The sequence below is a fragment of the Magnolia sinica genome, chromosome 17 (genome assembly GCF_029962835.1).
Source record: "Magnolia sinica isolate HGM2019 chromosome 17, MsV1, whole genome shotgun sequence".
Lineage (NCBI taxonomy): Eukaryota > Viridiplantae > Streptophyta > Magnoliopsida > Magnoliales > Magnoliaceae > Magnolia > Magnolia sinica.
Genome location: NC_080589.1, coordinates 14,526,526 through 14,542,998, shown reverse-complemented (window position 1 = coordinate 14,542,998; position 16,473 = coordinate 14,526,526). Strand labels below are relative to the sequence as shown.

The 16,473-nt window shown below is 40.9% G+C and overlaps 1 protein-coding gene across 1 annotated transcript; it reads left to right on the top strand.

Annotated features, from left to right (window-relative positions):
• The first annotated feature begins 238 nt into the window (after positions 1-238).
• LOC131231499 (potassium transporter 5-like) lies at positions 239-14,493 on the top strand. Its single transcript, XM_058227719.1, has 8 exons — positions 239-388; positions 2,660-2,885; positions 3,186-3,434; positions 5,186-5,236; positions 5,920-6,180; positions 10,663-10,830; positions 10,926-11,180; positions 13,398-14,493. The coding sequence occupies exons 1-8, from the start codon at positions 239-241 to the stop codon at positions 14,321-14,323; spliced, it is 2,286 nt and encodes a 761-aa protein (XP_058083702.1). The 3' UTR covers positions 14,324-14,493.
• Positions 14,494-16,473: the final 1,980 nt, after the last annotated feature.

The window sequence follows — 16,473 nt, the reverse complement described above, 5'->3', positions numbered from 1 at the left end:
TGAATTTGAAAAAAAAAAAAATTGTAACTGAGCAAGTAAGAAATTCTGCTAATGCAATTTCTGCCTGGCTAAACGGAAGAAGCAAGCCATTCCTAGCACTGTTGGAGATCACATGCTAACCGGTTCTCTCTCTCTCTCTCTCTCTCTCTCTCTCTCTCTCTCTCTCAGGAAGATGTGGAACGGCGTGTATGGAGCGTCCGAAGATGTGAAGGAAGAGACGGAAATTCCTTTTGAGGGAATGAAGGATAGGAAATTCTCGAGGGAGAAGTTGCGTAGGTATGATTCTTGGGACGTTGAAGCAGCCACTGGTGCTGAGGGCCGTGGATCCAAGGTCTCTCTCTCTCTCTCTCTCTCTCTCTCTCTCTCACACACACACACACACACACACACACATCCAATCCGACCATCATGTACACTACTTCATGTTATCTTTGGTAACAAAAAATCAGACTGATCCAAGTGGGTTGGGCGGATTAGCTGTTACCCCGGTAAAAAACCTTAGTGGGTGTTACCCTGACCGTGTAGGACCCATATCGAAGTATTTATTGTATATCCACGTCGTCCATCTTTTTTCCATCTCATTTTAGTATACGATCCCAAAAATAGAGAAGATCCAAATCTCAGGTGGTACCATACCACTAGAAATAGTGATGAACGGCCATTAAAAAAATTTTGTGCGCCACAAAAGTTTTGGATCAAGATGATCTTCGAACTTTCCCTTTACCCATATCTTCTTGACATTATCAACAGGTTGGATTGCAAATAAACATTAGGAAAATCTTACAATGGGCCCTCTGAAATTTTTAATGGTAAGGAGTAAAATACACATTTAAAATAAATATGTGAAAGAAATTGTGATTATTACATTCTTACATAACCAAAAATTAATCTTAAAACAAAGAATGTTATAACCTAATGATTGTAATAAAATGTCAATGATGTTACTACACAATTTTACTTTTATTTTTCAAAAACGGGACCCCTGGATTGCATTGAAAAGGTACTAAGTGTTACAGAAACGGGAGGACAAGCTAACAAAAAGATCCTGACACTCCAGAGAGCAATGAAAACTGCACATTCGGGGAGGCCCGATACAAAGAAATGGCCACCCTATCGTAAGGAACTACACAAAAATGCAAAAGGAAATTAGGAGATCTGCACCCCACCCAAGCCCGCTCTATCCAGAACCAACTCACCACGAGATAGGAAGGGGATTTGCGAGGGGTGATCGAAGGAAATGCAATGCTAATTGGCGCTGGCCCAGCGGGCTAGGCTATCCGCAGCCCGGTTGGCTTCTCTCGGGATATGCTTAATGGACAGCAATCCACTAGCACGAAATGAATCGAACTTCTTCTTCAAATAAAACACCCGCCATGGTGCATCCCCCAGGCTGGAGAACAAATCAGCAACTGAACTGGAGTCGGTTTCCACATCGATTGAAGTGAAGCCTTCGCCGAAACAAATAGACAGGTCGTCCACAACAGCCTTAGCCTCCGCTAGGAAACTAGAACCGTGACCATAGCCTCTAGCACGAAACTACACACTATATATAAGGGTGTGTTTGATTTTCCAAATTAACCTTTGGTAAATACACTTCAAATGGGTAATAATTATTTCCTTCGGTGAATACGTTGTTACCCTTGCTTGATTTGACTCTAATTTTTTGAGCTCTAAAATGGATGACATTGGTAAATATATGTGGGGCCCACCCTGATGTCTATGGCTTATCCACACTGTCCATATGTTATGCAAGTTGAATTCAGGGCTTGATCAAAAAAACGAGGTTGATACAAAGCTTAAGTGGACCACACCACATGATTTAGGGAATTAAACATCTACCGTTAAGAACTTATCAGCGCCATTGTTTCCCTTATTGTGGACCACTTGAGTGTTGGATCAGCCTCGTTTTTCAACTCTTGCCTCAAAACGTTGATTAAAACAGATGAATAACACACACACACACACACACACACACACACACACACACACACACACACACACACACACACACACACATATATATATATATATATATATATATATATATATAATGGTGGGGCCAAAAAAATTTAACCAGGCTTTTTGACTCGATTTTCGAAACAAAAATACATTCGTATTTTCAAACAGGGGGAGGAGTAATAAATACTGATTCACATGGAATTTGAAAAATCAAACAGCCCTAAGTGTAAGTAAAGTGATTACCCATTTTCACTCCCCTTACCTTTGTAATTGTAAAATCCAACAGGTTTAATGTCTTTGCAGATAGATGACATTATATATAACAGAACAAAACGGTTAATAAACACTCATGACTTGTGGGTGCTAACATAGTATCCATGGTACAATCAATTTGTCAATCAGCCAATCAAAAAATAAAAAGCTTCATTGATCATCAAATAAACCACACAATAAGAAAAGATGGAATGTCCACTATTAAAAATAGATTGCATTTAAAGCCATTGCAATCGGTGGAGGTCCAATCCGTCAAATGCATACATACTTTCTTACTCTCTCGAAGCCTATGAAAAATTCAAGTCCTTTTTCACATGGGTTGATTTTGGCAGGATTTGCTGCCCCAAGCCCTATGCAGTGGTAAACCATTTATAGCTGAAACTCTTTTTCACATCCAAACAACCTCTAAATTTTAGAATTCATGCAGACGGTTGATTGGACGATGATTCTAAAACTAGCCTTCCAGAGCATTGGAATTGTGTATGGCGACATCGGCACATCTCCTTTATACGTGTACTCAAGCACCTTCACCAACGGCATCAACCACAACGATGACATCTTGGGTGTGTTGTCCATGATCATCTATACTCTCACCTTGCTCACCTTGATCAAGTACGTCTTCATCGTCCTCCATGCAAACGACAACGGCGATGGTAATGATCTCATTTATGATTCATGCTTCACATGTGTAAGGTGACCATGGCCATTGATCTAGTGGGCCACCATCGAAAATATAGTCCATTGATTTTTATTTTTATTTTATCATCGTCAACAATTAATAGGGGACCATTGGTTGGATCCTTAACATGATCAGATCAGCTTGGTTTATGAGTCACGGCGGTCCATCAAAATGATGTTCCACAAGACCATTTGTTTCACATTTGAAGAAGATCTAACATTGGATTTTTATACTTTTTATTACTCTAATTTATGCAATTTGATTGTGATCATAGGTGGGACATTCGCATTGTATTCGCTGATCTGTCGTTATGTTAACGTCAGTTTGATTCCAAGCCAGCAAGCTGAAGATAGGGATGTTTCTAATTTCCAGCTCGAGCTGCCGAGCAATCGTCTTCGTCGAGCATCTAACCTGAAATCGACGTTGGAGAAGAGCCTATTCGCGAAGTATCCTTTATTATTCTTGACCATGCTTGGAACTTCCATGGTGATCGGTGATGGAATCCTCGCTCCATGCATCTCAGGTCTTATCTTCTTTCACTGTTTTTTATTTTTTCCTAATGGGCCCAATGTTGCATGGATAGGATGATGCTATCTGTCTGATTGGTGGCTTCTAAATGGATGGTTAGTAAGTAAAATGATGGAAGTCCAGACTGAATGGGGAAAGATCTGTTGATCGGGCAGTTGGGATCTTCTGGTTGGTGCATTTTGGGGTTATGGTCCGACCGTAGTGAGGATGGGAAGATGGACGGTTAGATCACTGTATATCTTGCCTTGGGCGAGATTTTGATGGCTTATCTTTGCTGGTGCTATGGACCAAAAGATTCGAGTACCCTCAGGGCAAACAGAGAGTTGGTGTGCGCATATCTTACCCCATGCATAGCACTCACTATTAACCAAAGCTTCTGCAGCCCTACGAATGTTTCAACCATGGGAGTAATATCTTCACCCCTTTTTGTTGCATGGCCCACAAGAGCTTTTAGTGGCCATCGTGATATATGGATCTTATCCAACAGTCCATCCATTTTTTCGTATAATTTTACGGTATAAGCCCAAAAATTAGGCAGATCCAAGGCTTAAGTGGACCACACCACAGGAAGCAGCTGTGATAATAATTCTCACCACTGAAACTTTTCTATGGCTCATGGTGATGTTTATTTGCCATCCAACCTATTCATAGAGTTACATAGACTTGGATGAAGAGAAAACACAAATTTCATCTCGATCCAAAACTTTTTGTAGCCCCCAAGAAGTTTTCAACAGTGCTAGTTTAATCCCCGGTATGTACTTGCCTTGAGCCTGGCTTCGTTTTTGGGCTTATACCCTGAAATGATACGAAAAAATGGATGGACATTGTGGATAAGAATCATACATTACGGTGGCCACTCAGAGCTTCTGCCCATTCTCGAGGACCCAATCCATGTCTAATTTTGGGCTATGTTTTGGCAAAATATATAAATGCTGTGGATTTCTCACAAATACTATAGTGGCCCACAATGTTTACCTCATCCGAATTCCTGGAGTGCCCTAATGGGCATTGGGCTCAATGTAAAAGTAGTTTCGTTCCTTAATAAATTTGCCAAGGGCTTTCGAAGCCAAAATAAATAAATGGAAGGGATGGTTTTTGGTGCGTTGGGCAATATCATAAGGTTATTTTGCTTAAAATCTCATCTTATAAGGAAAAATAAAAAATCAATAAATGATGGGAACAAACCAACTCTCCGTGCTCCTTGTACGCATTGAATGCCAACGTTTGTCATTGGTCCCTATAATTTGTACAATTGTTCATGAGGTGGTCTATCGTGGACCATTCAAATAAAAATATATGTACAATTGGATTGATGTGCACCCTCCATTCACTACCCTGGAAAAGCATTGGCTAATGACCTAAAATTTAAGTCCGTGTTATATATGATAGAGTCACCATTGTTTGATTATGTGAACGATGGTCCACGAAATGGTCCATCATGAATCATTCTACTAGAAATATCTCCACGATTGGATGATTTTCACCGTCCAATCCTTAACCCGAAGATTGACGGTAGAAATGCATATAGGCAACTACCAAAACTGACTGCGAAAAAGATCCTCCTAGCGAACTAGAAGGATAGTCCCATCCGTTCTGTTTGTGGACTATAATCAATTCATTTTTGACAGATCAACGGTTCAGATCATTCCTCATTCGTGCCACATATGCCCCACTTGCATCATCATCAATGGTGATAGGTTTTGGGTTCTTTGCTGACGTGGGATTGTTTTGAAATTTTGGTTGTAGTCTTGTCTGCAGTGGGTGGGATACAGGAAGCTACAAGCGCCATGACCGAAGGTATGCATTATCTTCTATACTCTCTGTGTTCACGTCCACACATGCTCCTTACTCTTTTATCATAGACAAGACCTGAACGGATCATCTAGCATGCTATCCCTTTGATGGGTAGACCCCAAAGATCGCACCGATCCTACGATCCTATTCATTCTATCAAAGGACTTTTGGAGGGAAAAATACGACGGTTATATATATATATATATATAGATATATATATATATATATAAGGTCGACAAAATTTTCTTTGACCGTCCATTTTCTTCCTAAATAATCCTCCAATCAGACGGTTAAGATTGTACAATATGTTTGATTTTTGGGTAATGGCCCATCTAAAGTAGGGCTGATATGATGAACGTTTTGGATCTGGTACACATATGACACGTGGATGACAATAAACAAGCCCATAAGATGAGGGTGACAAACGTTTATTTGCCAATTTTTTAGGGTGCGTTTGTATTTCATGACTAATTACTCCAATTAATAATGAAATATCATGATATTTGGTGCAACCAAACACACCCTAAAAAGATAAGGCCCATTTCATCCAAGCCAAGGGCTAGAAATGTTCAAATGGTGTGAATGGTGGGATATGTCCGACCCAAGGTAGGACCCACATGTTGATTGATTATGATCTTTTAATATAAGTGAACTTACTGAAGTCTTCTTCTTATTTTTCTTTATAGGAAGGATTGTATGGATATCAGTTGTCATCTTGATCTTCCTATTCTTAGTTCAGAGATTTGGAACTGGTAAGGTGGGCTACAGCTTCGCACCAATCCTCATCGTGTGGTTCCTAATGATCGGCGGCATTGGCATTTACAACTTTGCCAAATACGATCCACACGTTATAAAGGCCCTCAATCCAAAATACATCATCGATTATTTCAGGAGAAACAAGAAAGATGCATGGATTTCTCTTGGCGGCGTCGTACTCACCATCACAGGTTAGTTGCATCCCTCTCTAATATGAACATGCATGCATATATGCAATAGTGGTCATTGAACACCGCTATTTAAAGATTCCTAATGGCCACCGGTTTATTTACCATCTAACATGTTGATAAGGTCACCCGTACATGCACGAAGGGAAAACACACATCAGATTATCCAAGATTTTGTGGCCCACAAAATATTTTTAATACAATTACTACTGTTTCATGTGGTGTGGTCCACCTGATATTTGGAATCCGCTTCATTTTTGGGATCATGCCCTGAAACAATTTGGCAAAACGGATTAACAACGTGGATATACAACACATACATCCAGGTGTTCCCACGGTCAAGGTCGCACCCACCTTGCCATTTGAGTGGCAGCTAATGGACTTTGGAAGACTATTTTGATAGCCTGTCATACATTGCATATCCCTGAGACTTGTATCATCTACTTGTCTCTTTGTACCATCAGTTTATGTCACTTGATAAAAGTAATAAAATTTTATTGTCTGTCATACATTGCATATCCCTGAGACCTGTATCATCTACTTGTCTCTTTGTAAAATCAGTTTATGTCACTTGGTAAAACTAATAAAATTTTATTAAATATTGGACAAGGTATATCAAATTTTATTTATGATTTTGAGAGCTTAACCACATAAAAAATGAATTTCCTGTTAATCAAGTAATGTCGAGAATGTCGCAATGCCTGGACTACTGTGTAGAATTCAAGCTCATACGTCGACCGCTTTTTACATGCATAACTAACTTTCTCGTAGTAGAAGGCTACCGGTCTACCCACTTGTGACAAAACTCTCACAATTCCAACATAGGAAACATCACATTCGACCTCAAAGAGTTTGTCAAAACTAGAAAGTACGAGTACTGAAGTTATGGACAACTTGTGCTTGATTTCAGCGAAGCTCCTGTTAGCTTCGGTAGTTCACTGAAATGGTCTATCATTCATACAAGTTATAATCAGTGACACGGTGGTGCTAAAATTCTTCACGAACTGATGATAAAATGTCATCAATCCGTGAAAACTCTGCACTTCATAGATGGTTGTCAGAACTGGCCACTCTTTGATGTCTCTCACCTTTTCATCGTCCACCCGGATGCTCGTGGACGTCACGAAAAAGCCTAAAAACAACATGTTATCGATAAAAAAAGCTACATTTTTTTAGATTAAGATACAACTTGTTCTCAGTAAATACTTGAAGGACTTGTTTGAGATGTTTGATATGACTTGCTTCATTCTGACTAGATATCAAAATGTCATCGAAGTAGATAACCACAAATCACCCAATGAATGATTTCAGAAATTGGTTCATTAACTTCATGAATGTACCGGGCACAGTTGAAAGACTGAATGATATGACCAACCATTTATACAGTTTATCATTGGTCTTAAAAGTTGTTTTCACTCATCACCCTACCGCATTCGGATCTGATGGTAGCCACTCCTCAAATCTAATTTATAAAACAATTTTGTACCCTCTAGCATGTCCAACATATCATCAGCTGTGGTATGAGAAACATGTTCTTTATGGTAATCTTCTTGATCGCTCAACTATCAACACACATGTGCCAACTCTCATCTTTCTTAGGAGTTAATAGGGCTAGAACAACGCATGGGCTCATGCTTTCTCGAATTAGACCCTTACAGATCAATTCATCCACTTGCAGTATATCACACTCATTTGGACTCATCTAATAGTGAGGATGATTGGATAGGCTAGACCCTGGGACAAGGTCGATATGGTGTTGAATATCTCGCAAGGGAGGTAGTCCATCAGGAGGTCGTCGAGCCAGATTTCTTTAAATTTATGAATAAGGGTTTTAGTTTCTTGGTAATGTTGATGGGTTTATTTTCTTTCCCCTTTATAATTAATACACAGACTTGTACCATCTCCTTAGACTCTTTCACAAAGTCTCAAATGGTTAGGGGAGATCGCCCCTCCACTTTAGAAGTTTCAAGTGGCTCCTTTGGGGCCATAAGGGCTAGTATAGTTTTTCAACCCTCTTTAACGAAAATATACACATTATCCCATCCTCTATGAGTGATGTCATGGTTAGATTGCAATGTTAGGCTGAGTAGAATGTGACAGGCCTTCATGTCAACAACGTCACATTCGATTTGGTCTTTATAGTGTTTTCCAATTGAAAAAGATATAGTGCATTGATCAGTTACCTTCATTCTGCTGTCTTTCTTAATCCAGCCAATCGTATACGGGGAGAGATGATGTTCCGTTTTCAGCTGTAATTTCTCCACCAAGACCTTGGAAATGATGTTTTCTCTACTCTCGATGTCAATGATCACATCGTAGACTTTTTGGTTCACTGTACACCTTGTTCCGAAGATGTTGTGTCGCTGTGGGTATACCTCCTTCCTGGTGCATATAATAGTTGTCTCATGACTAGCGACTCACTATAATCTTATGAAACCCAATCTACTTCATCAGCCTTGCCATCTGTGGTGTGCTCTAAGTCATTATCTTCTGAATCTTCCTCTACATTCTCAGCTCCACCATCATTAGTAGCAAGGTTTGCCATTTGTCGTTGAGGGCAAGTGTTTAATAAGTGACCCGGTTGGCCACATCAATAGCAGTGGTCAGACCACGACAGACCATAGGGGATCCTAATCGAACAAGCCGCAATGGTTGTTGCTCTTTGTGGTCTTGCTAGTTCGCTTCCCACTTCTCGATTTATGGGTGTAGGAGGTTAAAGTCATCCTCCTAAAGGTTCTTTTCCCTCGGTCTATGGAGCTCCTTGTGAAGTACCTGCCGCAGTTACCCTAATAGTAGAATAGGTCCGAGTGTCGGTGTAGTAGAGTTGCGCTTCCGCTCGGGTGGGTAGCTTGATCTCTTCATTCATCGTCTAAACAGGTTGCATCTGAACCTGATCCTGGATCGCAACACGTAATCCGCTATTGAATCGGGCGACTTGTTGTGATTCAGTTTCGATTAAATTGTTACGTGCTACCAAATAGTAGAATTCTTCGATGTAATCTCTCACCGACTGACTACCCTACCGACAGTTTTAGTGATGTTGGAATAATACCTTATCATAGTCGTTGGGAAGGAATCACGTGCGCAGTAACTGCTTCACCCACTGCCATGTGCAGATTGGTTCTTTCATCTGTCTCGTCTGTGCAAGCTGAAGTTGCTCCCACCAAAATAAGGCTCTACACTTCAACTCATAAGTCACAAGCTTAACCTTCTTCTCTTTGGTGACATCCATGTAGTTGAAGAAGAGTTCGACTTCAAGCAGTGAATCGAGGAAGTCCTTAATGTGGAGTTGGCCGTTGAAGATAGGGAAATCGAATTTCATCGTGAAGTCTCGATCCGTCCGATCTACCTGATCGCCGCCTCGTCTAGGATGTTGGAGGATCATCTCATCGATCTCCTCATCACTAGATCTTACCTCCTCAGGCGTGATCCTGTGATTCGTTGTCGGTGTTGCCCTGCGATTGGCATGATTACGAATTTCGGCACCTACCGAGGGTGGATCATCCCCACAAACACGGAGTTTCCTCAGGGCCTCTGTTATGCAATCGATGAAAGCCTGCAGCCTTTGCATGACTTGTCAATTCCCTCATTGCGCCGCTTTGAAAGTCGTACCTGTTAAAGAAAAATTTCCTAGAACATTGTCCATGGGAATGTTGCCTGACCCGTCGTTAGAAGCCATAGATTCAAGGAGAAAGCCCTCTCTAATATCACTGATGTAGGGGAGAACACGATGAGGTCGATCACCGTTTTCCTAAATCGTTAACTACCTTGTATCCATAAGAGAAAATCTTGAATCCACGAGAAGAAAGAAGAAAACTTCTAAGGAATTGATTTTTGAATTAATGAATAAATAAATAAAAAAGTTTAACACCCTTTAAATAACCCTAACAAACTCTAAAACATAATCAAAGAGTTCTAATCATTAAGGAAACAAATTCAGAGAAATTCACGACTTCCTGCTGCCTATTGACCTGTCAGCGACCGGTTTGTTCAACAGGTCGAAACAGCCTAAAAGTGTCCAAAAGTTTAAGTTAAAAATTTTGTGATTTTCAACCTATTGACCTATTGAACTGGATTTCAAATTGTCAAAAAGATTCATCGGCCCGTCGAAACTGGGAGAAACAAGATAGTAATCTTGAATTCTAGTGGACTTTCGACCTATCAGCCTGTTCCATCGACCTGTAAAACTAGATTTCAACCTGTAGACAAGATATGTCAACTTGTCGAAACTGGTATAAACCAGACAACAAACAATCCGAAGTTTCTGACAGAATTTTGACCTGTCAATTGATCGAACAACGCTGAGTGTGTTTGATTTTTCTTGGCTTCTTTTCTTCAGTCCATCTTAGCCATGAACGAATTCGCGACCCCTTCTACATCACCAAAGCATGTTCATTCGAAACCATACTGGATGAACGGCACGATAGTTTCATGTGTATTGTTGTATAAGTAAATGCATGCACTTACAGTTATCTGATGCTACAGGAACTGAGGCGATGTTCGCTGATGTTGGGCACTTCACCGTCCGTTCCATACAGATAAGCATGTGCACGGTAACTTTCCCATCTATCATTTTAGCGTATGTGGGCCAAGCATCATATCTCCGTTTGCGCAACGGCGACGTCGGACAAACCTTCTATCGGTCCATACCAGGTGATGGAAGCCATTAATCATTGTTATAGTTTCATGTGGGACATTCAACAAACACTTGATTTTGGATCACTAACATGCAACTGTTCATGGTACAGATCCTTTATATTGGCCCATGTTTGTGGTGGCTGTCTTGGCGGCAATCATCGCCAGCCAAGCCATGATCTCCGGCACCTTCTCCATCATCCAACAGTCCATATCGCTCGGCTGCTTTCCTCTGGTCAAGATCGTCCACACATCCTCAACGTATGAGGGTCAGGTCTACATACCTGAGATCAACTACCTGCTCATGTTTGCTTGTGTTTCAGTTACCGCCGGATTCAAGACGACCATGAAGATCGGCAATGCGTACGGTATTATCCCCATCACAAGCTATATATATAGGAATAGGATTGGGTACTGAGTTACTCAGTATGCTTTTATCGTACTGAGTAAACTCAATTGGGCCTACCATGAATGTATGTGAGTTATCCACGTTGTCCATCCGTTTTACCGGATCATTTTAGTGGTTGATTCTAAAATAGAAGTATTCCAAGCTTAAGTGGACCACACTAGAGGAAACAATGCGAATAATGAATTCCACTGTTGAAACCTTGCTAGGGCCCACAGTGATGTTTATTTGTCATCCAACCTGTTCATAAGATTACAAAGACATGGATGAAGGGAAAACACAAATATCAGCTTGATCCAAAACTTCTGTGGGCCCAAGAAATTTTCAACTGTAGAATTTCAATTCACACTATTTCCCGTGGTGAGGTCTACTTGAGATTTGGATATATCTCATTTTTAGCATCAAGCCATATGATTACCTGTTAAAATGGATGGACAGAGTAGATAAAATATGTAAATCACGGTGGACCCCACAGAGTTTACTCAGTATGCTTACCATAATGAGTTACTCAGTACGCAATCCACTTCCACACACACACGGGAAATGGTACTATGAGGTCGACCTCATGGAAACTTCCCATGAGGTCCAGTTGTGTGGGCCCCACCGTGATGTGTGTTGAACATCAACACCGTGCATTTGATGAGTTCCTTTTATATTTATGGGATATGCCAAAAATCAGCCGTATACGGAACTCATGTAGGCTATACCATCTAAAACCATGTGAAGACATGACTAAAACATATAAAATCACTTGGTGGGGCCCACCTGAGTTTTGGATGCAGCTGAAACTTGCTCTGACCAATCATCCAAGTGGGACACACACAATGGATGGTCTGGATTTGTGAAAAACATCTCTGTGGGCCCAAAAATTTTTTATGAATGTTTTAATGGGAGGGTAACCCCTCTTCAACTATTGTATGTGGTGTGGCCCACCCAAATCATGTATTCACGTATTCACTTGATTTTTATGCCCATGGCCCACCATGGAATGGTGTATCCTATTGATGAAGTAGATGTTCGACAAATAATACGGTGGGCCCACGCAGCTCGACCTCATGGGAAGTTCCCATGAGGCCGACCTTTTATACACACACACACACTTAGAAATGGGCCAAAGTGGCCCATTAGGTTTTCGGTCTTGACCTACCAGGGGCCAAGATTTGTTCTTAGGGTAGTCCAACTGGTTGGGGCCACATATAAAGTTGGTCTCTATGTAAATGATTCTCCCATGAGGTGTCGATCCAATGGATGGTAAAAATGAAAATGGGCAACTTTGACATTTGAAAATTGATGGCTAGGATCGTTTGTATGGACTTTATGGAGTGGGCCATTGATGCAGGGAGGGATGTGATGATTTCGATCATTGTCTTCCTCATGAGATAAGTACTCCGAATCCACCGAGGTCTCTATGGACTCCTCACAGAGCTTTTTGAATATGTGGAGGTCTTTGGACTCTTCAACGAGCTTCCTCTAATCCGAGGGATAAAAGCATGAATAATTCTTAATAAATTTGAAATAATTTGATTGATCATTCACCTCTTTAGATAAGGAACTCAAACAGATTTTTAAACTTAGACTCCAACTCAAATACCCTGAAAAACGTGACTTACTATAAATAATAAACTTACTATTTATAGACGGCGTCAATTTGTACTACATGGTTTTCAGCCAAAAATAGTCTATATTCCTACTAGAATTCGTGGTTATAGGCCCAAAATAGTAATTTTTAGATTTGGCCTAATTAGGTTGTTTTCTTCATTTTTATAAAGCCTTTTCAAGTTGGGCATGCCTTTTAGAACTCAAAGGATAAAAAATTATAATCAAACTAAAACTTAATATTTATAATAAAAACAAAATTAAACAGGACTTTTGACCATCAATCAGATGGAATCTCGCAAATCTGACATCGCAACCCAGGGTAGCAGGGTTGGTTGGGTTAAGTAGGTTCTCGTACCCAAAATCATATATAACATTTCAGAAAACTCATCCCGCTTTGCAAGATACAACTGATTTAAGGTTCTGATGGTCCGGATCACTTCCACCTCCGATCGGGCCTTCTTTGGTCCATCTTTACCATGAAATTGTCAGCCATCTAGATCATGAGTATGGATCTCGCGGATCAGATCAAAGTGGGTTACATTAATTAGTCTTGATGAACCGGTATGTATCCATGATGCAGGAATTGCCGTCGTGTTCGTGATGACTCTAACATCTGCATTGCTGGTGCTGATAATGGTGATGATATGGAAGACCCACATCATTCTCGTGATCTTATACATCCTGATCATCGGCTCTGTCGAACTACTCTACCTCAGCTCGGTCCTTTACAAATTCGATCAAGGAGGCTACCTCCCGCTAGCTTTCGCTGCATTCCTTGTAATCGTAATGTGTCTATGGAACTACGTATACCGAAAGAAGTACAGCTACGAGCTCGACAACAAGGTCTCGCTAGATAAGATACGAGAGATTACCACCAACCCCAGCTTTTCCCGCTTGCCTGGGATTGCACTATTCTACTCGGAGCTCGTCCAAGGGATCTCGCCCATCTTCGAGCACTACATTGCCAATGTGCCAGCATTGCACTCTGTGCTAGTGTTTGTATCAGTCAAATATCTCCCCATAAGTAAGGTCTTGCATGATGAACGGTTCCTGTTCCGCCACGTGGGCCCGGGAGAGCTGGCTGTGTTTAGGTGTGTGGTGAGATATGGGTACAAGGACATGCAGAATGAGCGTGGGTCATTTGAGCAGGAATTGGTGGACCGGCTGAAGGAGTTTATCAGATATGAGATGTGGGCCCCACCGATGGAGGTGGCCCACCATGAAGGGAAGAATGGTGGTGCAACACCAATGGTGGGCCATGATGGTGGAGATGAAGAGGAAGCGAAGAAGAGACTGGTGGAGTTGATAGAAAGAGAGATGAAAAAAGGAGTTGTGCATTTGTTAGGAGAGAGTGAGGGTGTTGCAAGAGAAGGGAGTGGCATTGGGAGGAGGGTTTTGATTGACTATGCTTACAATGCCCTAAGGAGGAATCTGAGGCAAAGGGATGAAATTTTTGAGATTCCTCACAAGCGTTTGTTGAAGGTAGGAATGACCTGTGAGCTTTAGGAGGAAGATTTAATTAAGTGGTTCCCATGATCTGGGCCGTTCCTTAAGTGGGTCCTTCCATGAACGTGCCATGGCCTTGAAAACTAGGTTAGTTTGCTAATCAGGAGGGCTACAAGTGCATCAGTCGAACTTGCATTGCATGGCCTTCATGGTAAGTGGGGTGGACTGATATTTTGGGCCATGGCATATTTAGTGTAGACCCCACCTAATGAATGGCTCAGATCTTGTAAGTGAATCATTTATCCAATCTCGACTTGTGTGAATCTCTTTCACCATTTCTCAAAAGATAGAATATATAAGTCAAGAATCTTATGTTTTATATAGTTTTTTTTAACTCTCTTTTTATGGAAGAATAAAAACTCGTATAAAATAGCTGCAACTTAAATATTTGTTAGTTGTGATGAAATATATGAAATACGAGGATTTGATGAATTCTCAACCGTTTATTTTGGTGTATTTTATTCCAATGTTAACAAGTTACTAGACATATTCTGTTACAGATATGATTTGGAGTTTCATAAGACAGCCCACTTAGTAAATGGCCCAGATATCTCATACGGATGCTGCATAGGCTTCGTGGTGGCTTTCAAGGACTGAATCGTGTTCAGATTAATATTAGTGAGAGCCTGGGTCATGAAAGCTGGACCCTAAGCCTCGACCTGAGTGAGAAATAGGGTTGCAACAGGTTCAATGGCCCGCTCTTTTGAATTAGGCTTGGACATAATAGCTTGGCCCATGGTCGAGCTTTGGTCTGCCTGTATGGTCCAGTCAATTTTCAAGCCAGGCCTGGTTTAAGGTCATTTTAGCCTGATCTGGCTCGGTCCAGCTTCATGTGTACATGTGTTCTGTTCTACATTCATGCCATTCCAATCACCCGTTGGGCAACACATGCATTTTGCATGTAGATCTTGGTTTTCATTTTGTTGTAATATCTAGTTGTTAAGTGGGAAATAGAGTGCTAGCTAGTTTTGGGCTGTCCAGGTTGGGTGAGGCCCAGCTAGTTTTTGAGCTTGGGCTTGGTCTTGGGCTTGGTTCTGTTTTGTTAGGCTCATAATGAGGTTTGACCTTAGGCCTTATAATGTTGTTCCAGCAAGATTCACTTGGAGCCCTAACATGGCCCAATGAAAAATCACAATGTGCACGTGCTTGCATATGAAAAGCAAAGATTCATTGGGTTAAATAATATTTTTTTTAATCCTCTTTCACTGTGGCAGCATATTTGATATGTGTATATGACACTTTTTCATTACTCTATGTCAGGGTTATATGGGATTCCTATAATCTTCGGTTACAACCAATTGGCATCTGGCTAGCTAGCAACTTGATTAACAGTCTACATCAAGTGTTTATCACTCAAATTTATATTTTTGGGTGGAGTTTTATTTAGCTCAAGGTGGATGATATGAAAGTTGGTTGGGCTCAAGTTGAAAATTTATGTTGGGTGAATTCACCCCGTATACACTGGCCTTTTGAGTTGGATTTGGGTTCGCGCTTACATGAGACCTCCTTACCTAGAGTCCAGTATATATATGCATGACAAGCATCTCATTATAAAAGTGGGACTCCTCAAAAATCAGCCAGATCTAAAATTCAGGTGTGCCACATCATTAGGAATATTTCAGAGTCATGCATTAAAAAAATAATAATAATAAATAAATAAAAATAAAACCTCTATATCACATGTTGTGCCCAACCTGGATTTTGGAGTGGCTTAATTTTCGTGATGCCCATTCATGCATGTGGGGAGCACATAATAAATGTATTGGAGGTGTATAAACAATATGGTGGGCCAATTTTTTATCACCCAAGAAATTTGGGTGGAGTTAGATTTAATTCAAGCTGGATAACATGAAAATGGGTTGGGCTTAAGTTGGAAATTCATGTCAGCAGGTGAGTTCAGCTCATATACCCAGAGTCGGTTGGGTTAGGCTCAAGTTGAAAAATTCATGTCAGGTGAGTTCAGTTCATACCTGGAATGATCTCATATAGTCATCTGCATCATGCCATCGATTTTATATGGGCCCACCATGAGGTGATTATGTTAGATATCCAAACCGTGTACACAGATGCGCCTCATCATGAAAAGCCACGCCTCGAAATCCTACCATGTTTAGCCGGGGAACCAAACACTGGCCAGCTAGCTGGTGTCA

Coding starts and splice junctions, on each gene's coding strand:
- LOC131231499 (XM_058227719.1), top strand. CDS start 239: ATGAAGGATAGGAAATTCTCGAGGGAGAAGTTGCGTAGGTATGATTCT. Junction 3,435..5,185: donor CCTCGCTCCATGCATCTCAG/GTCTTATCTTCT, acceptor TTTTGGTTGTAG/TCTTGTCTGCAGTGGGTGGG. Junction 5,237..5,919: donor TACAAGCGCCATGACCGAAG/GTATGCATTATC, acceptor TTTTCTTTATAG/GAAGGATTGTATGGATATCA.